The sequence below is a fragment of the Primulina huaijiensis genome, chromosome 1, assembly GCF_012295235.1.
Source record: "Primulina huaijiensis isolate GDHJ02 chromosome 1, ASM1229523v2, whole genome shotgun sequence".
Taxonomy (NCBI): domain Eukaryota; kingdom Viridiplantae; phylum Streptophyta; class Magnoliopsida; order Lamiales; family Gesneriaceae; genus Primulina; species Primulina huaijiensis.
Genome location: NC_133306.1, coordinates 24,086,998 through 24,113,544, shown reverse-complemented (window position 1 = coordinate 24,113,544; position 26,547 = coordinate 24,086,998). Strand labels below are relative to the sequence as shown.

The window sequence follows — 26,547 nt, the reverse complement described above, 5'->3', positions numbered from 1 at the left end:
GAATTCCTACAGTTTTTTGTAAATTCAAAATCATGTCAGGGGTTTATTTGCATCTATTTCCAATAGTTTTCTTTATTTTGGCATTGCATTTGTTTTAGGAGACTAGAACTGACGATCGAATTTAGAATTCACGTCGCTTGAATATTTAGAAGTTAGATTTTATGATTTTCACACAAATCGGTGCATCTTCGCACCTGGCACGCCCGCAAAAGTCAAATATTGTGCAAACAATACTATTAAACAAAAATAAACACTGATCAGTAAATTAACTAAAACTCGATACTATTCCGGGCTCGAAATTAAGCTCATCAATGACTAAAAGTCTGGTAGTTATCACACTTGTTGTTATCGTTTTCGTTTCGGGTTGGACACATCAGGCCGTCGATGGGCAGATCGAAGAAGTAGGACAATGCTTGATAAAGTGTGGGGAGGTATCAGTTATGTGTTCTAAAGATTGCGGAAGCTCTAAGAACCAGGCTCTCGCGTGTTACGAAAATTGTGGTGCTACTGATATTACTTGTGTCAGTTCTTGCTTCGCCCATGGCAAACAAGACGTGCTTTCTGAACCAAAAGTGTGATTCATTTTTAATTAACAATAGTTGAGTAACGTAACGTACCAAAGTAAAAGTTAAATGTATTAATGTAATCGATATGCACTACTTTATTACTATATTTAATAAAGGAAGAAGGCACTGTAATAACTCTTTATATTACCGCTGATGCAATTACAAATATCATGTTATCTTCAATTCACTTATAATTTATTTAATATATTTCTTACAGATCAGATGGAAGAAACCGCCTAGAGAGAGTGGACATTTTTGGTACGTACGTAAATGCGTATTATGTTGCACATCCACGATGCATGTGCTTATCGCTAATTACTATTATATCATTAAGAGTCATGTCAAAATATTTAGTATCGACAATTTCATTTTAACTTGTTAAATTCTCAGTTACGATCACCTCGTGAATTAGTTATTTGTCCAGTTTGAATTAAGAAATAATAACTTGCAAAACATCAAGTTCTTTTAATCTTTTTGAAAACGCTTTCGATGGAAAACTAATTAGAGACTTTAGAGGGCATGGAAGTAAATTAATATGTATGATTGATAATTATAGGGACAGAGCGAGGACTTAAAATGGACAGTACATACAGTATTTGCTTGTGTAATTTAAGGAAATTTCATGGAAGTGGGATGATTCATTAATAAACAAAAAATTTATTCTTAACAAGTATTTCAGCATAGTAATTATGAAAAAAATTAAGGTTAAACTCGCGCGCAGAAGGTGCCTGTCAGCTTCTTCCTCGAGTGCTTTACAGGGATGATTAGCAATTAATTGAATAGATAAACTTGTCATTAATTCATAACAGTATTATATTGTGACGTCTTTGCTTTCGCATTTCAAATTATTAATATTGATGCATGCATGTGCCACATTTGAAATATGAAAACATAATATATATGTTTTATGTTTACAAAAAATAGTTTAACTTTAAATGAACATCTACAAGATAGATATATACAATATTTAAAATTTAAAACAATATATTATTTAATCGACAATCATAAAAGTTGACGTAAATTGAAAAAGTTTATAAAAAAGAAAATACCATATTTGTTAAGGTATATATGATAATTTGATAATAATGTTTAATATAATTATCCCATAGTTTCTTCTCTGAAAAAAATATTTAAATATTACTGTTAGAATCAAACGCTTGCCATTAGGCGAAAATATATAGTTGTTAGCCAAAACAAAACTTTATTTTCTTATATTCGTGACAGCGCAAAGTGCACCTACTTGGAACTTAATGGGCCGGGCTGTTAGGCGCATGAGTATGGAGCTGCATGTCTATCTGTCTGTGTTATCTCATATATCTTAGAGATCAGTCTTACCCTTTTCCTACGTTCGACCATGTCCCAATCCGAGATAATATTACCCGTTTAAAAAATGACATCACTCTTTTATGACCTAAATAGCCGACCAAATCAAGCAACACAATGTCAGCATAAGTAAAACATTGATAAGCTTGAATAGCATAGTTTTCAATATGGAACACATTATTCTATAATATATACAAAGAAATTGGATGAGATTATTGTGAATTGTGATGGAGGCGACCACAATAAATCTATTGCAAAAAATATTTAGATTTTAATTGATTTTCGAGAAAAAGAATACGTGCTAACGAAAGAAAGTGATCCACATTTTTAAAAGATTTCAAGTGAAGAAGATTTGAAAGCGAATGAATTCATTGAACAAACATCAATTGTTTTAAATTTAAGTATCAAGGATCGAGAGGTAACCCCGATCATGGTTCTCAATATCTGTGGAACAAAAATCAAAACTAATAAAATTGAAAGTGTTTACCATGAACAAAGTTTTCAATTGTGAATTTTCAAATTTGTCCTCACTTTGTATATATTTCAAAAGAACTCTACAAAATTGGTGGGGATGCTTTTGTAAAATAAATTAATATGATAAGGGCATAATAGAAAAAGCATAATATATTTCTTATGTTTATCAAAAAGAGCTCAACTCTAAATGATTACCTACTAGATAGATTATGGAATAGTTAAAAATATAAATAAAAATCTATTATGTAATTTAAAATAATAAATTTTATATGTAAGTTTTCAATTTTCAATTTTAATTATATTATGAATCAATTTAGAATTTTCAAAGTTAAAAATTAAATTATCGTAATTTTGAGTTGAATTATAAATTTATTAAAATTTTATTAATATTATATTAAATAAAAATAATACTCCATGCACTAAATATATTTCATGTCAATTCATCTTTTAGATAGAGTTTATACAATAACTAAAATATAATTATATTTATTATAATTATATTTTATAAATAATATGGCTCGGAACTCAACACAACAAGAGAACAGTATACAAACAAATTGACTATTTACTAATAAAAGTAGCTAGATGAATGCAACTTCTTGCAATTTTGTTTGGTTGAAAAACACCAAAAAGATAACAACCAATATTATGTCATATTTGTGATATGCATTTTCATTTTCATTATTTTGTCAATCGTTTTTGGTTGAAAACAATATAATATATTAGAAACTCTTTTTTAAGAATCGATAGTTCAAAGACGTACATCAAAAAACTATTCAGTTTAAACATTAGGTGACTCCAATTACACAACCAACTATGTATATATAAAAACATCTCTCACATGTAAAGCGAGTCGTTTTCTTAGTGTCTATTATAAAAAGGTCTTTACTAAAAGATCAAAAGTTAGTGAAGCTCAGAAGTCACATATCAATTCATTGAATGATTTTTTAAGAAGAACTAATGAATATCTAAGATGGAACATTGATATATTAAAAAAGCTTATAGAAGAGAAGAAATTCAGTCATGTGCCTAAAATTACTATAAAAGTTTTATTATCGAATAATGAATTTAACGAATTATACACAAATTTATTTAATTTATGCTAGCTAGTTTATAGATAATATCTATGTTAAAAATATATATTTGTATAGACAATGAAGGATTTTATATTTTATAAACAATTAATTAATTCTTATATATATATTACAACTCTAAGGTACCTCGATCTTTTGTACCGTACAAGAACCTGTTTGATTGATAAGTTGAACCTGTGATGACAGTTAGTTGATACCCATACAATATTATTGTCTCATTTCGATAATGGAGGTGCGTAAGATTGTTTCAAGCTCGTGTATAAATGAGTTTATACCTTAAAGTTATTCAGAATAACCATAATAATCTCAATAATCATCATTATATTACAAATTATCCTCAACTACTTTTTTTAATAAATTTTTTGCAATAACTTATTGTTGGGATATCAGATAAATAAACACGGTAACATCACAACGGAACATTACAAGTAATATTAACAATTGAATAAGATAAACATAAATATTTATAGTGATTCACCCCAAAATTAAACTATATATACTATAAACATCTCAATGAGATCATTTCTTTATTAATAAAAAGAAACAAGAAAACTGATAATACAAAGTATTTTAACACTCTATTTTAACATTCACTTTGTCTCTAATAATTCTATTCATTCCAAGGATAAAACATTTCTTAAGAACTCATACTAAATCATCTATTTAACTTATACACTTATGATTGAAGATGAACATATTTTGTGTTTTGACTTGATTTTGAAATGAAGAATGAATGAGTAATATAAGTTAACCTCTGAGAAAAAACTAAAAAAACAAAACATCGTTATTTATATAATCAAACCAACTATTTTTTACTAACTCAAACCAAGAGTGTTGTTGAATTCCACAATGTTGACTTGAATATTAGAACTTATTTTATTCAAATGTTATAATATTTTAGTTTCAAAACAAAAATTAAGACCTTAGATGCCAATAGAACGTCCCATAAAGTGTGTAAGATTTAAAATTTGGCCAAACAATTTTTTCTATACAAGTTATTTACATATAGAAACTTACATTTTTCGACCACCCTTATCAAGTAGGTTATATGATCGATCATGTGTGTGGGAGATCCGAGAACTTGTGAAAAGTTCCTCAATGTACTGAAAATGAAAGAAAATCTAAGAAAATAAACATCGAGTTTACGCGCAGTTGCACCTAATTATTAAATCAACATGATCCTCTCAAAAATTATATGGTAAGCTTGCAACTTGCTGCCTAATTGTCTTTAATTTGTTCATTTAAAAAGTGGAATGTATTGCTGAATCAGACATGACTTTAACTTCACTTCTACTCAAAAACCCAATAAATTAATCCTCAAACTGTTTCTGAAGTTTAATCAATTTCCTCATCAACCTGCTGCACTTGCATTCGATCACCCCCTCAGGCCCTCCCTATATCTCTCTGCTTTTTTGATTCTCCAGAGTGCCCATCTTCAGCATTTTTCATCATGGGAACGCCAAGACCCCCGCGGGGGAAGCTTCCTTTATCGGTGATTCTCGTTGTGGTTTGTGGGCTCGCTTTTTTTGCGCTTTTGTACACAGAAATCAGCTCCTTTTCATCCAAGTTCAGGTTTAAGCCTTGTGCTAAGAGAAAGGCTGCTAAGAAGCCTGTGTCAGGTGTATATGTATTCATATGCCCAGTTTCTTGATTTCGTTTTATTTAGTTTCCATGTCTGGAAATCTTAAAATCTTGTCCTCTGGTTGTATTGTACAGGTGGGACGAATGTGCAAGCTAGTGCATTGAATTATGCAGCTGATGATCGGTTCGAGTTCGATCCTGAAGAGTGTAGTCTTGTGGATGGAAAATGGATCTTCAACAGTTCCATCAAGCCTTTGTATTCCGACAGGACATGCCCATATCTGGATAGGCAGGTTTCATGTGTTAAGAATGGACGGCTGGATTCTGAGTACATGCACTGGGAATGGCAGCCTGATGATTGTTTTTTGCCTAGGTCAGTTCTTTTCTACTAACAGCACTAAAACTGTCAACCACAGAGCTAAGTATCTTTAGCCTTACACAGTATTTCACAAGGGGTCAAGAACAGTTGCCTTGATGCTATGACCATTTTTCCCAAAAACTTGAGCTACCATGGTCCAACAATAGTTATTACATGTTGATACTTTTTTTCACAGGTTCAATCCAGAAATAGCGCTACGTAAACTTCAAGGGAAGAGGTTAATGTTCATAGGGGATTCTTTGCAAAGAGGGCAGTGGCAATCCTTCGTTTGCCTCGTGGAGTCTGTGATACCGGAAGGGAAGAAATCGATCAAACGAGGTCGTGTCCACACAGTTTTCACAGCCAAGGTGCATCAGATGGATATGGACTGAAATTTTTCCATTGTATATAGGCTTAAAACTGAATTGATTGTTGTTTTTTCAGGAGTATAATGCCACTATTGAATTCTATTGGGCTCCATTTTTAGTGGAATCAAACACTGATTTGCACATCATAACAGATCCAAAGAAGAGAATTCTGAGAGTTGATTCAGTGGAGAAACATGCCAAAAATTGGATTGGAGTCGATATACTCGTGTTCAACACTTATGTTTGGTGGATGAGTGGCCTCAGGATCAACTCATTGTAAATTCTCTCCCTGTAAACTATTTCCATTGAATAATGCAGTAATGCACAAAACACAACACCTAGCATTAATCACCTGATGAAGCGCAGATGGGGTTCGTTTGCAAACGGCGAAGAAGGATGTGAAGAACTAGATGCATCTGTTTCTTACCGAATAGGACTCAAGACATGGGCAAATTGGGTGGATTCAAACATCGATCCCAACAAAACTCGAGTTTTTTTCACTACAATGTCCCCAACGCACCAAAGGTCAGTTCATTTTCAGCACCTAATACTTCAACCAATCCATTCAACAAATTGCACAACGATCCACCCAATTGACTAGTCTTTTCTTAAGTTTGTTATTCAATTATATTGGTCATCCCATCGAAAACCATGGTACGACGCGCAAAGGACTATCATTTAATGACAATTGACACCTATATTCACATTATAGGTTAGTATAAGATGCATCATACTGATAGATTTTGCAAGTAAATAAACTAGTGGTTAGTTTATCAGTTCATTCCCTCATAGTGAACTATGAACACATGCTAAAGCAAATGATGTCATTCAGCAACTTTGTCAACCCTTCTCATATTTCAGGAGCGCGGACTGGGGGCACGAAGAAGGGATCAAATGCTTCAATGAAACGAAGCCGGTGATGAAGAAACGACACTGGGGGACCGGTTCAGATAAGCAGATCATGGGCGTCGTGAAAGGCGTAATGCACCGGATGAAAACCCCTGTGATCTTGTTGAACATCACTCAATTATCGGAATACAGAATTGATGCACACTCATCAATTTACACTGAGTCTGGGGGAAGATTGTTGACAGATGACGAAAAGGCCGATCCTCTGCATCATGCAGATTGCATACATTGGTGCTTGCCGGGAGTTCCTGATACATGGAATCAAATATTTTACGCTCATTTGTAGTAGCATCTGAATTCAAGGAAAAACAAATTGAATGATTGATTTTTATTTTTTAGTTTTTTTGAGTCATTTTGGCAACAAGATGCCAATGATGTAATCACATATCTGTCATATGAATGGATATACTTATTTTGATAACTTTTATATATAGATAAAAAATAATTATAAACTATTTACTTTTGTATTTTGGATTTTTACATAAAAAAAATTTAATATTGGCATTTTAAAATAGGTTTTCCAATAATTTCCTGAATTTAAAAAAATTATATATTTAATATCTTTGATAATAAGTAACTAGATTCGATAAGAAATATATTTAATTATATTTAAAATTAATTTACCAAAATAGATACAATTTTATTTTGGTTAAGATATCGAATATATAATATGTATAATTATGTGTATAAATACAAAATGTTGATAAAAAATTTCAAATTATAAATAACGCTTACGGTTAAAAAAAAAATTAACCCTAAAACTTTCGCTTTTTTTTTTAAATCAAAAAATTCAGAACATAAATAATAACTAATATTTTATTTGAAAAAATAAGTTTATCTCTTGGATACTGTACTACCCAAGCTTACATTTATGGGTTTAAAGATCTACCTTGACAATAAAACTATAAGATCTGATAAGAGATCCGGTCATGGAGGTCTCCTGCAAGACTTTTATACCCTGCACCACCAAGACGGCATAAGAGAAGGGCTTTAGCGAAGAAAGAGATGCGACAGGATAGAGATGGTAGGGAAACCAAAATCCATAAGTTAAAGGAAGGTGCGCATGCGAGCTTGTCTTGTCTATTTCTAACCAGTAGTCTATATTGATAAGCTGTGGGTGGCTGCCCAAGGCGATTACTTGATTTAAAAATAATAAAATTCTAACATCATTTCTTAATTTTAATAAATTTGAAAATTTTAATACTCTTAAATTAATATTTAAACAAAATTAAATTTATATTTACAAAAGACTCGATAAAATTTAGTATGTCAACTAACAAATTTATATTTATGAAATTTTTTTGATAAAAAATAATCCATAATTTATAATTATAAAATGATATATTATATAAGTTTCTAACTACAAATTTATATCAATTTTGATCTTTTTATCTGATTTTTGTTCGAGTTAATAATTTATTAAAACAATTATTATAAAATTCTGTTTACATATAATAAAATTAAAACAACGTGGGCCCAGTGTGGTCCAATTAATCTTTACGTTAAAGCCCAACAATTTACTGAAAACTCGGCCTGCTTAGCCAATGAATCCATTCATAGCGGGAGAAATGTTCGTCAAGCCAATTGACCCAGGCCGCCTTTGAGAAGGATTCAGGAGGAGCCAGGGGTTTTAAAAAAAAATACACCGACAGGAGTTGGGAGTCATTTCCGGATCGCTTTCGGGTATTGGAATTTTGATCTCGTCCTGATTTTAAATGTTGTGTATTCCGATTTTATATATATATATATATAATATGGTTCGTGGAATTGATTGAAAGCCGAATTGTATCTTGTTTCTTGCTTTCGTTTGAAGAATGGCTGGTGGTGGAAATTTCGTTCACAGGGTCATATCTTATGAGGCCAATGAGCTTATTGTCAACGGTCTTGCAAACATGTGATTCGATTTTAACGTCAACCTTGATCTTTTTTTTTTTGGACATATCAAGATCGTTTTTTTGGCGATCTTTTTGTTTGATTTTGAGTCGAGGGTCTTTGCCAATGACGATTTCCGTAGGCTTGTACTGATTTCGGATATGACCGCTATGTTTTTGTTAAATTTTATCGGTCTGAGGCTCTTGTTTTTTTTTTTTTTTTTTTTTTTTTTTTTTTTTTTTTTTTTTTTTTTTTTTTTTTTGTTTTTTTGTTTTTTTTTTTTTTTTTTTTTTTTTTTTATTGATTTCAGCATTTCGTGTTTGGCTCCTACGGATTTCATGAGTTTTTACGCCTAAATGTGCTGTTCTAGTGGCCAAATTTGTTTATGTTGGGGAACTCTCCTATTCAACTGCCCCTGAATCAGATTCGAAAAAATTGTTAAGGCAGATTTATTTGGTATTTTGTATGGTTGGTGATTCTTAGGGAAAATGTCTTAGGGCTATGGCCATGTGTTTGTGCTATATTCTTTCTGCAAAAATATTGAAGAAATGTGGTTCTTTTCTAAGTTTTTTTCTCCTATATGTTCTGTTTTCCGATAACAAGTTGAATTTAGTTTGTAACTGAGTGGAAGCTGTTTTCTTTACTCTTTCTCCTGATATTTTATATCCTTCCATGCCCTATCCTAGATTCCAGAGGTTTGCTGTAAGGACGTTGAAGAGGATCAAGGAACTATCTGATATCGGTATCCAGATATTTCTTGTGCAGTTTGTGCTGGTTTCTTATTTTAGATGGCCTTGTACTAAAATCTATTTCTTGATTCAGCTGCTCAAATGAAGAAAGAACTAACTAAGCAAATCAAGGATGCGTCCAAAAACTTTGAGGTTTGTGTAAGCAATTTTTGGTCTGGAACCTGTGAATTATTTCCTACGATCCTTCAATAACTTTCGTTCTAATATTAAATCTTTAACTAAACAGTTATTCAAGAATCAGCGACCACGCCCATTGACATATGGGCACAAGATTCCCGTTTGACATAGAAGAAAATGAAGCTTTGTTGAATCCAGTCAGGGGCTGAGGTTTTAATTTGAATTTAACAAACGTTTACGGGGCGTCCAATACAAGTCGATCTTTGAATGTTACTTGGCTGAGCTGTCTAGGATAATGTAAGCAACGGATGTGTCAGTAATGTTACATACCCCAGTGGAAATCTTTTGTTTTCGGTTCTTTTTTCATGTTGTACTATCCATTTGCTGTGCTAGCTCACAACCATTCTCTTTCGTGCTAGACTTTTGAATTGTTTTTGCCACCCTAAGTTGTCGATTCCATGTTAGGGTCAGGCATCTCAAGTTTTGAAATCTCAGCTACGTATAGATCTTGATGTATATGATTGGGTATGGTATTGAGATTGGGAAGAAATTATATGGTTAATCAACTTTCGTTCTTCTCTCTTGTCCTAGAATTCTAACGGAGTTCAGCAAGTCTTGTTCAGTAACATATTTTCTCTTAGACTCTTGTTTTTAAAAAAATTTCCAGCTTTATTCCTGTAATGATTAATTTTTTATTGGATTAAAAGCAAATTAAAAATTTGTGTATATTCATTCAAAATTTGTATGTGTGAATGGAATTTGTCTAATCCTTGCCATCTATAAAACATTAATTGAAATTTAAATTGTAACCGTATCAATTTTTTTTTTAAAAGTGATATTTTTATTCAATAAAAATATTAAAAAAAACTATATAATAATTTATTCAGAACTAATAAAAATATTTAAAAAAACTATATAATAATTTATTCAGAACTAATAAATCTCATTCATTTTCTAAACTTAAAAAAATTTCACATAAAAATTACAAGTATAAAAATAAGACGTTATCCGAATAATAATTAGAAAATTTAAAAAATAATTCCCAAAAAAATTTGTGAAGTAGCGCTGGTATAAATAGGTATTCGCCGCTGGATAAAAATAAACCCTTTACTTGCTGCCCTAGGGTTTGAGAAAGTCCACAGAATCTGACGCCAAGAATTTCTCCGACTTTACCGATGGCTTCGGTGTTATCGAGAAACGGAAGCCTTCGACTCATCTACAGATCCTTCGATTCTCATTGGCGTTCCTTGAAAGTTCCATTTCATAGTCTACCGGAACTGTCTATCCAGAACTCCCACCGTTCCTTGCTCTCGCCGGGATTTCTTGTTGGTGGATATAAATCGCTAGGTATTTTTGCGTTGAATCATCGAGTTTTGTGCACCACTGCTACTAAATCTTCTGTTAATCAATCTTCAAGTTCGATCACTGCCGCGACGCCCTCGAGTGGGTTGGCGGAGGGGAATTCCGAAAGTGGAAATAGTGGGGAGCAGGGTTCGGCTGGGTCACAGGATAGTTCTCAGCAAGGGAAGCCTGTCCGAGGCGGGGTAAGTTTGTTTCATTTTCTCATTCATTTCGTGGGGAAATGAGTAGAAAGGGAGCGTTGTACGTGTTTATTCAATAAAAGTGAGTGGAGAGGAATTTATTTTTTTATCTTCTACTTAAAATCTAATTTTTTTAATTAGTAGTGGGGGTAGACTTGATATTTTGGGTTTAGTCTCGATCCAATTTTTTATTATAACACAAAACAAATTTTTTTTAAAGACTTATTCCTCTCTTCTTCACGACTCACTCTTTCTCACCTCAACCCAAGATTACCCAAGATTTTGTTTTCCTCATCTGCTGCTGCTGCACACTCAAACCATCTTCCAACTTGCATCATTGTTCTGGTTTTTTGCTAAGAATTAACGATGAGTCTAGAAAATATTCATCTGCAAGAAATCCAACGAGAAATTTTAGGCATTATTGTTGTTGTTGTATTTGGGATAAATTATGGTCGTTGGATTAAAACATTTATATGATAGTTGGATTAAAACATTTATATGATACTTTATTTTGTTTTTTAGTTAATTTATGTGATATTTTATTACTACATTCGATCTAATAACGATCTCATACAAAAAATATATTTAGAGAATGATTCATCAATTGATCAATTATATAACACCATAAAAAATGAAAGCAAGTTGTGATTTGAATTGTATTAGGATATTGTTTCTAGTCACACAAATTGTAGCTCTTTGGCTCGACCCACTCAACCCAAAATTGGGTTGAGTCTTGCCACACAATATACTCAATTTTTTGGTAGAGTAGTTTAATTTGAGTCGAGTCTTACATGTTATGAGTTTTTTAGGTTCTATTATTATGAAATTTGTTAAATATTTTATTGGAATTAAAAAATTTGTTAAGAATTTTAGTCGAGCATAAATTCAACCCGATAAGAGATACATTCGTCTAATATTGTTATGATTTTTTTAACCAACACACTTAAATCATAATACATAACTCATATTAAAATGTTTACACAATTAAATTTTTTTTATATATTTACGTTCTAATCATGTATAGAATGACTTATGTATTATGAAATGATCAAAATTCAAAATCTCTCTACCACTCGACCCAAACTCGTCCCAAACTCGACCCAAACCCTAAACCCTAAACAAAACCCTAAATCAAACTCCAAACACCACCACTCGACCCACTCGACCCAACAATTTACCACCCACTCGACCCAAACTTAAAATTTAAAGCACAATTTTGTCCACTCCACCCACTCACCACCCCCCGACCCAAAATTAAAAATTCAACTCAAACACATTACATATTAATAAAATCACACTCCACTATCCAGACCTAGCACATACGATCATACTCGACTCACACTCCATCCACCTTCTCGACCCACACAATAAAAAATATGTTCCTTGACTGTAAATACTCACACTAACTCCACTCACAAAAAAAAAAAAAAAAAAAATCAGAACTAAACTGAAACAAATATAGCAATACAGAGCATTCGAGTATTTATTAACTTGTCTACAAATCTTCAAATTTTCAAATGATTTTTGATTATTTTGTCGTGAAGAACACAGAAATAACGGGAATAAATGAAAACTCAAATCGGAGAGGGATATATCAATTAAAAAAAATATTTTTAAAAAAAGTAAAATCTAACTAACTAATTAATGACCTAATAAATTAACTCACCTAACTAACAGCAGTCAACTCCCTTTTTTCGATTTAAAAAAGTCAAAATCCCTTTTATTTAATTAAATTTAAAATGAGTCGTATATTTTTTATTGTCCCTTCATTTCGTTGTCTCCATTCTCACGTATTATAGTCTTTTTTTTCCGTTCCTTTCTTTTATACTCTGTAATTGTTTTGGATTATATTATAGTGCAGCTGGCAAGTATTACATTTTTGTAATGGTAAATAACTAAGTTCCAATTTTGATGGTAGCCTGTTTCGTGGATGAGCTTGTTTTTACTTCTTTGCACTGGAGTGGGATTGATCTTCTACTATGACAGAGAAAAGAGGCGGCATATTGAAGGTTAGATTGCTATGGTGAGTTGGATGAGGTGTTTCTGTTTATGGATTTGGTGAATGAGGCCAAACAAGATGAAAGCTTGTGCAGATTATTGTTGATAATTCATTTGCTAACTTCTAGTGGTACTTTTGGAAAAAATCCTAGTTTAATTGTTTAGTATTGGTTACTTGTTATTCTTTAGTGATTGTTATATGATGTTCCTCTTTCTTTGTGCTGTTTGCTGCATGAATATACGATGGGTCTCAAAATGTACTATTATCGGATCTGGGTACGTAAATTATGATAATCATCGGATTTTTTCCTTTGGTGGCAAGAATTTGAAGTTGTTTCATATTTGTTAATTTTTCAGAAACTGGTTCAAACATATGTGAACTGTTGCCAATTTCAACTAGAATAGTTTGATTTGTAATAAAAAATTTGAAGCCCAATTTAAGTCGACTCACGGTTAACTGAATGTGTTTCTGCTGACATGAGGCATACAACGTACTAACTTTAGAAGTTGCACTGGTATTGGCATGAATAATGTGTATTCGTAGATCAGTTTGGCTATATATTGTGTGTTGATTCAGAATTGTTTATTGCATTTCCATTGGCATGTATAAAGTTTTATGGTCACTGTCTTTCAGGAATAACCAGTGCTTCGAATGAAGTAAGACAGGGACCTTCTGTTGGGAATGCTGCTATTGGAGGTCCATTTAACCTCATCGACCATACTGGAACATCAGTATCTGAAAAGAACTTTATGGGAAAATGGAACTTAATTTATTTTGGATTCACTCATTGCCCTGACATATGCCCAGATGAGCTACAAAAACTGGTATCGGCTGTTGATAAAATAAGTAAGTTCACTGAGTATCATTGCTTTGGCTGGGATGTGACATTTCTTGTGATGGAAAATGATTTTGATATAGTTAGTCTTGACCATTCGGTCATGATGTGTGCTTTTTTCAATTCTTGGGCGGTACTAATTTTATACATCTCCAGAAGAAAAATCTGGAATAGAAGTAGTCCCCATCTTCATTTCAGTTGATCCGGAGAGGGATACTGTTGAACAAGTTTGTGAGTATATCAAAGGTAAATTTTTTTATGGTTTCTTCATCAAACAAACCAAAATGTTTTTGTTTTCTTTTTCCCTGAAAATTTGCCATTACATGTCACTTTCAGAATTCCACCCAAATTTAATTGGCCTGACTGGTACCCCGGATGAAATTAGGAAAACTGCACGTGCTTATCGCGTGTACTATATGAAGACGGAAACTGAAGGTTCAGACTATCTTGTCGATCACTCTATAGTCATGTACGGTTATCCACCACCACTTCACCTAGGCTAAGTTTGATACTGATTAGTCCAACACTCTGAATTCATCTTTTTCTTATTTTTCAAGAGAAAACGGAATTATGAATTTTTGGGTCATGTTTGGCGAGATTGTGATATATATCATTATCAAGACTAAGGGGAATGTTTTTCTTCTTATATATTACTCGGCATTTGCATATTCTAAACCAAAATATGCAGGTACCTGATGGATCCAAGCATGCAATTTGTGAAGTTCTTTGGAAAGAACGAAGATGCTACTTCACTTGCCGATGGAGTCATTCTGGAAATAAGAAAAGCAAAACAAAAGGTCAAGGCATAGATTTTACATTTTCTGCCGGAAGGACTCGAGTTTTGAGATTTAAATCACATGTTTATGACGGTATTTCTGAAAGAGGTTTACTTCTATAATACTTTTGACTCATTTTCAGCTACAATTTTTCCTAGTTGATCCATGATAATACGGAAGAATAAAGTGACCTATTTGAATATTGATTATTTCACCTGTGGCCTATATTGAATATTATCATACTATATTCATTTGCATTCATTGTAAAAAAAACTCTTTCTAAAGAAAGTGTAATCCAACCATTTATTATATTTCTCAATTTAATTGTGGAAAATATGTTTATAGGAAATGTTTTTTAGAAATTGTGAAAGTAAATCAAACATATTCATAAATATCTCTCTATTCGATATACATTTTTATTACAAAAGTAAGTGCCATCACATTGAAAATATATATTAATTAACCATTTAAATGTATATGTATATATAATAATAAAGTGAAAAGTAAATTGAATTTAACTCAAGTACATTTGTACCATGTCCTATCACCATTGTACTTATTTTCATTTGTGTGTGATCCTATTTTAATAAGAAATTGATGCTCATCTCGATTCCATCTCCATGTATTATATTGTACAACATGAAACAGAGTGCGTGGAACTATTTTCATCAACATGTTGAAATATTTTCAAGGCTTGAATGATTACTTGACAAGTCAGTTTTTTTTTTTCTATGTTTCCAAAGAGGGTTAACCAATATGTTCCCTAAATCAAATACATTTTGAGAACATTTTATTCTTTAAGGTAGCATTTGAATGCATCAATTTAAATTAAATGAATTTTGATTATATTTTTGTTGTTAATAATAAAATAAAAGATGAAATATTAAATCCATGACTTACTTATTTTCATATTAGTTACACAATGTATGATAAATTTCAAATGTTATCATTATTTGATGAACTTGTAATCCATAACAATTATGAACTTTATATAAACATGTAATAAGTCGATTTGAAGTTTATAATATTAGTTCTCTAAAACTACAAAAATTTGCGTTGATAGCTTTCTCTACGAGCATGATGAAGCAAGCCAAGTACAACACTAGAAGGTAGAGTGAGAATGTATTTAAAATTCATATATTTGAAATATATCAATCCAAACGTTTTTAGAAAAAAACAACTATCTCAACCAAAAAAATACATCTAAAAATTGATATTTATTGATACACTTGAAATTCATTGATTTTGCGACGAGTCTTGCTCGTGTTATTAAATATTTATCCAGCGTTTCGGGAAAGCCTAAATGCCTAATCAATTATGATACAGTATACAAACCCAATTTCTTCCCAAATTGGTGAAACTCAACGCTCTGACGAATGAAGAAATGCCACGTGGACAGAGTGTGTACAAAAAACCATAAATATGATATAGACATGCTTGCATTTAAACCGGTAAAGTTATCGCAAGACTACACAGTCTACACTACACAATACCTGGAAACTGAGCTGTACAAGGTATCAGCTATGGCTTCCTTACTCAACACTGTCTACTCTACCAAGTTCTCTTCTCGTTCAAACACATTCAGAACTCCACATCTCACTTCGTATTTCAGAAGTAAGCTTATAACTTCCAAGCTTTTCAAGAATCTTTTTTTTTAAAAAAAATTTTTAAATTCCTGGGCCAGTTTAATTCTGCGTGTTAGTTGTATTTTTTACTGTTTGGGTGTGTAATTGTATGGAGTGCATAGTCTCAGGACGGAGGCTTGTAGTGAGAGCTACAGAAACGGATACAAATGAAGGTTTGGTGTATGTTCTTTTTCTGGTTATTTTTTTAATCTATTTAATTTATTGGGTTTTGGAGCTTATTTTAGATTTATGAGTAACTTTCTCAAATGGTAAAATATATTCGGAAAAATGTTTAAGGGGGGGTGTGTTGTATTGAAAAATTTGAATTGTTTTTGAGATGCTTGAGTAATGCGTGGCAGTTGGAGCCAAGGCGCCAGATACGGCACCGGCGGAGAGTGGCTCAAGCATGAATCAGATTCTTGGCATCAAAGGAGCCAAGCAAGAGACTGTGAGTCGTTAATCATCTCTGTTTATGTCAAAATTTGTTTGAGTAGAAGTTATGATTAATTTTCATTTTGCAATTTTGTATGATAGTGTAGATTGAATTAAGAGCTTGATGCTCGAGTGTATGCATATGTAAACTCCATTAAGTATGTATTATTGAAAGATCCGAATAGCACCACTTTCCTTGAATTTAGTAATTGAGACGATTTTATTTTACGAACATGCATGATGGACTGTGTAATCAAGATTATAACAAAAAATTGGTGTTCAAGGTGAGACTTTGAGCCTTTCGATCTCTTCCATGTAATTGATCATATCATAGTTTGAAAACTAAGTGTATGCACTTTTTCAGGATAAGTAGAAAATTCGAGTTCAGCTCACTAAAGCTGTTACATGGCCACCTCTGGTTTGGGGTGTAGTGTGTGGAGCTGCTGCGTCAGGTAAGTTGTTATTCTTTCATGCTTATTACACATCGGTTTTTGGCTCTTATCTCCACAATGTGGTATTAGTTATATCTGTACTTTTTGCAGGAAACTTCCACTGGACTTTGGAAGATGTAACTAAATCAATTGTGTGTATGATTATGTCCCCCTTGTCTTACTGGCTACACTCAGGTACTTCTCACAGTTTACTTAGTATTGAAATTCAGGATTGTGTTTCAGCATCTCATTCATATGACTATTCGCTCTCCAATTTTTAAACAATGCTTGACCAGCCCACCTAAGGCTTGAATGATTACTTGTCTCGTTTAATTTTTTAGCTGGGAATTGCAATTGTAAACAACTTCGCGCATTGAAGGAGATAGAAAAATGGGATTACATGTGATTTAGCTTTCATTTGATATATTGTGTTTCAATAGATTTCATCAAAAGCGAACATATTTTCAAAGATGTTTTGTTTTAGAAAACTGATACTTGGATACAGAAGAAGCTCTTCGAAAAATTCTCAATGAATCTTCTTTTATGCTGCATTCAACCATAAAAATTCACTATGATCTGTACAAGACCAGACATTGCTCAAGCAGTGGGAGCAGTTAGTCGGTATATGACGAATCCTGGACGAGAGCATTGGAGCACTGTCAAAAAGATCCTTAGATACATTAAGGGTACCTCAGATAGTGCATTATGTTATGGAGGATCAGATTTTACACTCAGGGGCTATGTTGATTCAGATTATGCGGGTGATCTTGATAAGAAGAAATCTACTACTGGTTATGTGTTTACACTTGCGGGGGAGCAGTAAGCTGGGTTTCAAAACTGCAAACAGTTGTAGCATTATCTACAACAGAGACAGAATATATGACAGCAACTCAAGCTTGCAAGGAGTCAATATGGATTAAAAGGTTATTGGAGGAGATCGGACACAAACAAGAGAATGTTTCTTTGTTTTGTGATAGTCAGAGTGCCTTGCATGTCGCAAGGAATCCAGCCTTTCATTACAGAACAAAACACATTGGAGTCCAATTTCATTTTGTTCGGAAAATAGTAGATGAAGGAAGTGTGAATATGCTGAAGATCCATACAAAGGATAATATAGCTGATGTTCTGACCAAGCCAGTGAACACTGATAAGTTTGAGTGGTGTAGATCCTCCAGTGTAGGGATGGCAATTTCCTCCGAACCCGTTAGAGGATCCGATACCCGACCCGAAGAGAAGANTTCAATACATATACTCATAAATTTGAAAATTAAAGAAAACGATGTTTTGTATATTAAAAGAGAAGAAAATATATAAAACTTCATTTTATATATATATATATATAATGAATGCATTTCCTGTGGTGATTAATTTTGAGGAAATGACGGGTTGTATTTTAAAGGCTGTGTTGAAAAATTGCAGAAAGAAGGAAATTTCATATGCAATTCAATAAATGCACGTGGTTTCACATCTCAAAATTCGATTATAAATAGAGACACAATTCGATCATTTCATTCATCTCTTCTTCGAGTTTTCTCTCATCTTATAGCATTTAAGTACTTAGTTCTATAATATTTGTGAGGTGTTTTTTCTCCTATATTAAGAGAGTGTGTGTTCTCTTTGGAAACACAGTAAGTGGGTTGTATACCATAAAAATATTATAGTGGAATTCTTTTCATCTTATCAGTGGTTTGTACCCTAATAAGTTTTAGGGGTTTTCCACGTAAATCTCGGTGTCCAATTTATTCTTTATTTTCATATTTATTATCTCAAATTGTCGCACGTGGGACCAACAACCCACTAACTCGAATATCTCTTGAAAGCTTACTTGATTTGTTTTCAAGCTAACGTACAATTGCTTTAGAGCAGTAGTATATGTTCTATAATTGTTAAAAATTGTAAAAACCATAGATTTTAAGATTAGATTTTAATTTTCGCCAATATGTCATACATTATAATAAGATTGTCAAATTATGATTTCACTTTTGTTGATCTGAAATTAGAAGTGGTAATATATCTAAACGCTTTTTTTTGGAAATGAACAACGAATTGAACGTATTCGAAGTTGATATCATTTTACCTCATTTTAAGGAATGATGTTCATGCAGTTCATGCAGAACTGTTGTAACTCACAAATCTATGTCCAAAAATATTGATTTTTATTTCATAATTAATGACCTAAATTTGATATAACGGAAAAATTGTTTTCATCATTTATGTTTGATTTTTGTAATTTTGGTTTTCTATGAAATCAAAATTGAGTTTTAATCTTGTAACTTTAATTTTTAGTAATTTTGGTAATTTTAATTTTAGTATTTTTTCATGGAATTTCTCACGTTGCACTTGACACATCATCGTTATATCAGTGTCATGTCAGCGCTACATTGGCGACACATGGAAAATGACTAAAATTGCCGGAAAAAACAAACAAAATAACGAATTAAAACTGAAATTTGAAAACATATATGACCAATATTTCAAATAGACATGCATAAAAAACCGTATAAATGTGTATGGTAAGTTTATTGTTTTTGGTTTGTTACTGGATTCATATTAATTTATATCGTGTGAGGCCCGGGGCCGAAGAGGGTGGGAGGTGATCGCGGGTACCATGAGGTTACATAGACAATGAGCGGCTCCTGGTAAGTTTCTAGGCGGAGGGAATATGAATGAACCGATCTTACACCGGAAAAGAGAGAGATTCCGAAACTGTTCAGGTATGAGACTGTGCAGTTGAGGAGAACTTAAAAAAAGATTTGATATGTACTATTCATATCAAGAAAGTGCATCTTCTTTTCGATAGTTCATCATATAAGAACTCCAAAGTTAAGCGTGCTTGACTTGAGGTAATTCTTGGATGGGTGACCCCCTGGGAAGTTTTCTAGGGTGTGTGTGAGTGAGGACATAAGCACGTTGGAAAGACTCGCCTTGGTACAGTGGGGACAGTCGTTGAATCTGAGGCGTTACGATGTTTGATTTCAACTCAGCTATTCTTGAGTAAAGAGGAAACAGGACATTTTAAATAAGATTAGTTTTACCATAGTTATTAAATATCACCTTAATCCACATTTTATTTCAAGCTGCAGAAAGTAATTAGTGCGTTTAGGGTTTTGAATTTGCTGCATTAATTGTCCTTCATGCAGTAAAATGATGAGTTTCATACAAGACATGCAAGAGACTAATGAACTTATCACCTGGGATAAGTGACAGGATTCAGCAAAGGAGAAGACCCTGTATTAGGAAGCCCTGAGTACTCCCCAGTGCTAAGACCAGGATTAAATGATACTGCATATAAATCTGATTCTTGCTCACTCATCAATCCCACGGTTTCTTCTTCAACTTCTTGCTGAATCCAGGGATGATTACCCAACCTCCTCAAATTCTCGAGTTCATTCGCCACTTCTTTCATTGTCGGCCTCTCCTCGCCGTGCATCCTAAGGCACCGTTTCACGAGCTCTGCAACACGCTGGATTTGCTCCATACTCCCCTCCCGTCGAACCCGAGGATCCAGAATTTGGAACAAGCGGTTTTCTTTCAACGACGTGACTAATGCTTTGGCCAAACTCTTCTCTTCTTCGACATTCGTGTTCATAAGAGGCTTCTTACCTGTCATTAGTTCGGCCAAAACGACCCCAAAGCTGTAAACATCGCTCTTTTCTGTGAACTGGCCTGTGTGGAAGTACTCGGGGTCCAAGTAGCCTAATGTACCCTGGACTAGAGTAGAGACTTGTGTTTGATCAGTAGGGACTAATCTTGAAGCCCCAAAATCTGCTATTTTCGCTGTGTAATATTCATCTAGCAATATGTTTGGGGACTTGACATCTCTATGTATAATGGGCATTTCTGCAGCAGAATGGAGATAGGATAATGCCCCCGCTGATTCTGCAGCGATCCTTAAACGATTATTCCAGGAAAACCAAGCCACTCCTCCATTGTTTTGGATGTGTTGATAGAGTGTACCATTTGAAATGTATTCATAGACTAATAGAGGTACTTCTGTCTCTAGACAACATCCTAAAAGCTTAACCACATTTCGATGATTAATTTGAGTCAGAATGATCACCTCGTTTATGAACTGTTCCATCTGATTCTGATCCATTACCCGTGATTTTTTTATGGCGACCACTTGTTGGTCTTTGAGGATTCCTTTGTACACTGTACCATAGCCACCTCGGCCTAGTATTCGGTCTTCTGCATACTTGTTGGTGGCCTTTTCGAGCTCTTCTGCTGTGAAGATTGTTGTTGATTTCACACTGTTTTCATTTAAAGATAGCTGCTGCTTTAACAGCAACCCTCCATTTTGCTGGAAGAATTTTTCTCTTAGTCTCATAATCCTCCGTTTTGCTATACTAAAATATAGAAACGTGACAACAAAAATCAAGCCCAAGAAACCAAAAGTCATACCTGAAAAATCAGATGCAAACAAAGATCAATCAGTGGTAAATCCATTAACTAATAATACTTATTCAGGTCAATGAAAATTATAAAAGCATAAATTTTTTTGTGCACCATCTGCTTTAGCTCAAACTTCGCCATTACATATACAGGTAGCCAAAAGTTCGAAATCCCTGTGGAATTAAACCTCAAACATTACTGTAACTTGGTCTCGATTGTTTTCTTTATGTCTTTATCGTCTAATACACAACCAATATACTGTATACATCTTAAATGATTACTAAATTCAAGCATGTACAATCCGGTTTTTGGTTTTTATACGAGAGAACATACTGAAATATTAAATTAGTCAACTCCTATGAGCTTGATCAGTTCCCAAAAAAAATTATTTTTAACAGGATCATATTATAATCACGACCACGTTTTGAGATTTAATGGTGCAAGAATCTGATCAAAAGTCGTGTTTTCCAAAAGATTGAGAGGTGGACAAGACAAGTTACAGGAGAAAAATAGTACCTAATGAAAACCTCATAACTGGAAATTCGGGGTCATCGGCCACGCATCCACGACCATTTTTTGTCCCATTTCCCGAGTATCCTTTCTTGCAAGAACATGTAAAACTTCCTGGTCTGTTTGTACAAATCCCATGTTCATCACATGGATTACTCTCGCATTCATTAATATCTGAAAAGAAAAACATAAAACCAATTAATTAACATAACATAATCAATATATTTCCATAACCAGTAAAATGGATCCTGTAGAAATTAAGTACCTGTGCAACCTGGACTTAGATATGGATTGCCCTGATACCCTTCTGCGCATGCACACCGATACCCTCCAATTCCAGCATCAGAATCAATACAGATACTATTTTCAAGACAGGCAAAATTACCAGGTTTCCGAACTTCACTACAATTCTGACTCCCAATTGCCCACTCAAGAATCATAGGAACATTATCTATAGTCCAGTTTCGGAAATTTGGGTCTTTAAGGTCGAACGAACTGAATTCGTACCTATCAGGATCTCCCACAAATGCGTAGCCACAAGGGTTAAACGACGTGATATTTGAGCTTCTCTCAAGTGAAACGAGTCTTAAAAGAAATGTCTGTAGACCCTTTGGGATCACAGTTTGACAGCATCCAATCCCAGTACATTCATTCTCAATCAAATCGTTGCTGCTGGAACAGAACGAGGCGCATCCATACATGAAGTTACGCCTCCTGGTAGCAGTGATCACCGCAAGTTGATTGCAACCCAATACCGTAAACCTGTTATCAATAGAAAAGGCAAAGGAGGTGTTGGTTAGATTGACGGGGGCAAAAAAAAAACTCGTTTGATTGCCTAATTCGTTGAAACAATTGGCTGCAACCCGATTCTTGATCCGTATCTTGTCGTCTTTGATGTCAAGAATCTCAAGATCGAGGTTAGGAAAATAGGGTCTCGGGGGATTGAATAAAGTGTTGCAGATTATATCGAATGAAGAATCAAAGGAACATCCCGTCCCTTGGCCAAGTCCGAATGGATATGGAACCGTTAAGTTGCCGCAGCTGCTGGGGCAATTCTCTTTGCTGATGATGTCGCTGTAAGCAAATGGAAGAAGACTAAAGAAGATTAAGTTGCAGAAAAGAGAACATGGAGACATGCTTGTAAGAATGTCTGCTGAAAACGGAGAACCAAAATTTGCGCTTTAATATTTAAGTACCAACATCTTCTTATTAGTTGGAGTTGCATCAGCCTGTATAAGTACTCCCTGCAAGAAAAATGGTAAATGTGGCAGCCAGAGGCACGTCCGAGCATGTGGGTAGATAAGCGCTTGATCAATGAGTCCGATTTGATTCTATCTACTAATATTTTTTCGAGCGAGTCTGTCGCACATGATTTGTCTAATACAGTTTACTTGGCTAGCGTGGTTTACATACTACTGTATTAGACTGAAGTTTAACTAACACGGACCAAAGATTAGGGTCTGCGAGTTCCATCGTCATCGGGAAAAAAAAGGCAAATGTGCAAAAAAATTCCAAGACAATATAGCAACCTGACATAAATCTTTTGTGATTATTGAAATGTGGCCACAAATAAGTGTAAGAGAGACCTCAAAATTTCCATGTCAATCTATGACTACAACTTTGATAACCTAAATCGGCTTGAAATCATCTATTCCGGTTAACAGTCGCTGTTAAACCCTCAATGGCGCCACGGTCTAGATCACAGTTTGCTAAAATGCGGACCAACTGGCCGGCTGGTGGATGGACGGTCCGTCGATAAGTGATAAGATTAACAATAACTAATTACTTATATTTGAATATGTTATAAATCTAATGATGAATCGTTGAATAAATAATAAAATCAACTTACATGAACTTTACGACATGTCCACTTCGGCAGCAGCAACTTGCAAAATTAGATGAGCCACCAACTTCAAACAAAAAAAAAAAAAAACTCTATTTTTGAGACAAATATATCTTTTCCATCTGTAGAGTTTACCATAGGAATGTATACACACTGTTATCCTACCAAAAAGTTTAAAATAATTATAAATCATCACAAATTGTTTAAAATAATTATAAATCATCACAAATTGTTTAAGAGAAATTTTTACTTTTTATGCAAAAAAAATATATATATTAATTTTTATTGTAACTATGGACATGGTTGATCAGTCACACAAATAAAAATTAGTGAGATCGTATCACAAAAACCCGCTCTATATTTATTAAGTGTAATAATTTTTTTGAAAACATTTGTGTAAAGTAATGTAATTGATCAACTACCATCTAGTATATAACTTATAATAGACAATTGTTCGACAAGGTCCACGCTAAGGTACTTTTAGCCAACCCGATTTCAGATTTTTTAAATTTTTTTGAAGAAATAAAAGGGTAAAAATTTGTGTGATACGGTCTCACGGGTTGTATTTTGTGAGACGGATCTCTTATTTGGGTCATCTGTGAAAAGTATTATTTTTAATGCTAAGAGTATTACTTTTTATTGAGAATATCGGTAAAATTGACCCGTCTCACATATAATGATTCGTGATACTGTCTCACAACAGACATACTCAAATAAGAGTACAAGTTTTTTATTACAGTAGTTCTGTTTCTTTTTTAGCAGTTGCATTTTTTTTTCTTTGTAGTGTGAATATTTATATTGTAACTTGTAATAAAATTGAGAATTTAATGAGTCATAAGTCATAGATTTTAATTTTTTTTGTCATTGTAGAGAAAACAAATGCAAATGTAAAATGATTTGCTTGTAGAAATTATTGTAATGGTCGTCTTTAAAATATTTGTTTAGTCATTTTCCCTTCATTAAATCTACTAACAATCACCCTCATATATGATAATAAAAATTAATATTTTATAATGAAGGAATAGATCAAACTCATTAGTAATTTAGAATGACTTTTAAGAAGTTGACTCTTGCAACTAAACCGAAAAAATATATCAAATTAAACTCTTGGTCAAGTAAGGGATTAGAATTTTAAACAGTATGGAACGATTTATTTTCTTCAGTAAAATATTTTGAAATTTCGATTTATGGCGAATTTGAAATCCATCAGAGTTGTTCTTAAATTACAATACTGATATTGGATTATTGAACATCCATCACGATTGTCACTTAAATTAAGATAAATATGAATTTAAAATTCCCTAATATTAAAAATAATTATATAACCATAATGAATTTGGAATACAACCAAAAACTAATTTAAATGATTGTATTAAAAAGTACTTAATCCAAACATATCTTATATGCTCTTTTGATTTTTGTGAAACCATACTATTATGTAAACTTATGTGAGCTCTTAGATAAATTATATTAAGTATGTCTCTTGTAAGATGATCTCACACACACACACACACACACATATATATATATATCAGTAGGACGAGTCGATCTGATACATACTTTCAATGATCTCACAAGAATTTTTGTGAATTATATTAGCATGCTAATATATTGTCTTAAAAATATCATGTTATTTAAAAATAAAGAAAGAAAGATGGAAGTGAACATTTCTAGCTTTGAAATTTTTAAACTTCCTTCAATTTAAAAAATATTGGTTATAAAATAAGATTTTTCTTATAAAAAAAACACATCTATTATTATAATAAGTATAAATGGAATCTGATAGCCTATTCGGCCATGTTTAATTTATTTAATCATCAATATAAATAAACTCTTCATTATTATCGTATAAGCGTTGACAATGATTTAGTTTCTTATGAATGTTAACCTCTATCTATATATAAAAGAAATATAATTTTAATGGTGTATTGAAGTATTATTAATATTTAAATAATATAGCTTATTGAAATATGGTAAAAAAAAAATATATACATATAATACAATATAATATTTTTATAGTGGTATAAAATTTTAAGTATGATCGGACCAATAGAATAAAAAAAAAATTGGAGAAAAATAACCAACTAATGCACCAAATTCTTAACAATGTGGATGATATCCTTATTTAACTAGGGATGTTTATCAGTTGTTTTCTACGCCGAAAAATTTTATAAAATAGAAACTCATTGTGAAATTTTTTATTTTATTCACATTTTCGTTTATTTTGAGTCTAAAACCAAACCTCATTTAGAGGGAAAAAATTGACATTTTTGAAAGCTTAATATAATATAATAACAAAACTATGTAAAAAAATATAGTAATTCTTTTTTTAATTCGGATTTGAATCGGTTTAAAGCAGAAAAGAGATGGTCCATTATCGATTCAACCTACACAGCCATTTTGGGGCTTTAGTATGGCCCACGTTTCGTCAATGAGCCCTTTATCTCTATATTGGCCCAAATAAACCAAACCTTTCAATTCAGATGCAATTAGGGCTCATATATTTGTGAAACCCTATTTCCAGATTTCGATTCGTAACGCCAAGACGGCATTATTATTATTATTATTATTATATAAAGCCTGCGGCGAACGCTGCATACTTCACCACCCTTTCTGGCGAGCAAACATTGAGCATTGTAGCTTTGAGATCTTTAATTTTTCGATAAAGCGATCGCATTTTGCGTCTTGTATTTCGAAATTTTCTGTTAACGTATTTAGAAATTTTTTGTTTTTACATGATTCTCTACATGAT

The 26,547-nt window shown here is 32.9% G+C and overlaps 4 protein-coding genes across 5 annotated transcripts; 3 read left to right on the top strand and 1 right to left on the bottom strand.

Moving 5' to 3' along the window:
- The first annotated feature begins 4,510 nt into the window (after positions 1-4,510).
- Positions 4,511-7,091, top strand: LOC140965764 (protein trichome birefringence-like 3). 2 transcript variants are annotated; one of them, XM_073426038.1, is made up of 7 exons: positions 4,511-4,655; positions 4,882-5,076; positions 5,174-5,411; positions 5,593-5,764; positions 5,841-6,040; positions 6,131-6,289; positions 6,626-7,091. In XM_073426038.1, the coding sequence occupies exons 2-7, from the start codon at positions 4,908-4,910 to the stop codon at positions 6,957-6,959; spliced, it is 1,272 nt and encodes a 423-aa protein (XP_073282139.1). In that variant the 5' UTR covers positions 4,511-4,655; positions 4,882-4,907; the 3' UTR covers positions 6,960-7,091. The 2 variants fall into 2 exon arrangements, with proteins under 2 accessions (XP_073282139.1, XP_073282069.1); XM_073425968.1 differs by lacking the exon at positions 4,511-4,655 and having other exon boundaries at positions 4,745-5,076.
- A 3,412-nt stretch (positions 7,092-10,503) lies between these two features.
- LOC140986821 (protein SCO1 homolog 1, mitochondrial) lies at positions 10,504-14,776 on the top strand. Its single transcript, XM_073455189.1, has 6 exons — positions 10,504-10,955; positions 12,871-12,961; positions 13,585-13,797; positions 13,943-14,032; positions 14,123-14,255; positions 14,475-14,776. The coding sequence occupies exons 1-6, from the start codon at positions 10,587-10,589 to the stop codon at positions 14,593-14,595; spliced, it is 1,017 nt and encodes a 338-aa protein (XP_073311290.1). The 5' UTR covers positions 10,504-10,586; the 3' UTR covers positions 14,596-14,776.
- Positions 14,777-15,889: 1,113 nt separating this feature from the next.
- Positions 15,890-17,341, top strand: LOC140965584 (chlorophyll synthase, chloroplastic-like). Its single transcript, XM_073425721.1, has 6 exons — positions 15,890-15,966; positions 16,020-16,176; positions 16,310-16,360; positions 16,547-16,635; positions 16,984-17,071; positions 17,162-17,341. Exons 2-5 carry the CDS (start codon positions 16,086-16,088, stop codon positions 16,990-16,992), a joined length of 240 nt encoding a protein of 79 aa, XP_073281822.1. The 5' UTR covers positions 15,890-15,966; positions 16,020-16,085; the 3' UTR covers positions 16,993-17,071; positions 17,162-17,341.
- A 2,768-nt stretch (positions 17,342-20,109) lies between these two features.
- Positions 20,110-23,257, bottom strand: LOC140986813 (wall-associated receptor kinase 2-like). Its single transcript, XM_073455182.1, has 4 exons — positions 23,149-23,257; positions 22,218-23,026; positions 21,959-22,126; positions 20,110-21,451 (listed from the first exon to the last, which is right to left on the bottom strand). Exons 1-4 carry the CDS (start codon positions 23,241-23,243, stop codon positions 20,238-20,240), a joined length of 2,286 nt encoding a protein of 761 aa, XP_073311283.1. The 5' UTR covers positions 23,244-23,257; the 3' UTR covers positions 20,110-20,237.
- Between the last annotated feature and the right edge of the window lie 3,290 nt (positions 23,258-26,547).

Excerpts from the sequence above, each read along its gene's own strand:
- LOC140965764 (XM_073426038.1), top strand. The coding sequence starts at position 4,908 with ATGGGAACGCCAAGACCCCCGCGGGGGAAGCTTCCTTTATCGGTGATT. Across the intron at positions 5,077-5,173 it reads TGCTAAGAAGCCTGTGTCAG|GTGGGACGAATGTGCAAGCT; the intron begins GTGTATATGTAT and ends TGTATTGTACAG. Across the intron at positions 6,041-6,130 it reads GGCCTCAGGATCAACTCATT|ATGGGGTTCGTTTGCAAACG; the intron begins GTAAATTCTCTC and ends GATGAAGCGCAG.
- LOC140965584 (XM_073425721.1), top strand. The coding sequence starts at position 16,086 with ATGGCTTCCTTACTCAACACTGTCTACTCTACCAAGTTCTCTTCTCGT. Across the intron at positions 16,177-16,309 it reads TCTCACTTCGTATTTCAGAA|TCTCAGGACGGAGGCTTGTA; the intron begins GTAAGCTTATAA and ends TGGAGTGCATAG. Across the intron at positions 16,361-16,546 it reads AGAAACGGATACAAATGAAG|TTGGAGCCAAGGCGCCAGAT; the intron begins GTTTGGTGTATG and ends AATGCGTGGCAG.
- LOC140986821 (XM_073455189.1), top strand. The coding sequence starts at position 10,587 with ATGGCTTCGGTGTTATCGAGAAACGGAAGCCTTCGACTCATCTACAGA. Across the intron at positions 10,956-12,870 it reads GGAAGCCTGTCCGAGGCGGG|CCTGTTTCGTGGATGAGCTT; the intron begins GTAAGTTTGTTT and ends TTTTGATGGTAG. Across the intron at positions 12,962-13,584 it reads AAAGAGGCGGCATATTGAAG|GAATAACCAGTGCTTCGAAT; the intron begins GTTAGATTGCTA and ends ACTGTCTTTCAG.
- LOC140986813 (XM_073455182.1), bottom strand. The coding sequence starts at position 23,243 with ATGCTCGGACGTGCCTCTGGCTGCCACATTTACCATTTTTCTTGCAGG. Across the intron at positions 22,127-22,217 it reads TCTAAGTCCAGGTTGCACAG|ATATTAATGAATGCGAGAGT; the intron begins GTACTTAATTTC and ends TTTTCTTTTCAG. Across the intron at positions 21,452-21,958 it reads AGTTATGAGGTTTTCATTAG|GTATGACTTTTGGTTTCTTG; the intron begins GTACTATTTTTC and ends CTGATTTTTCAG.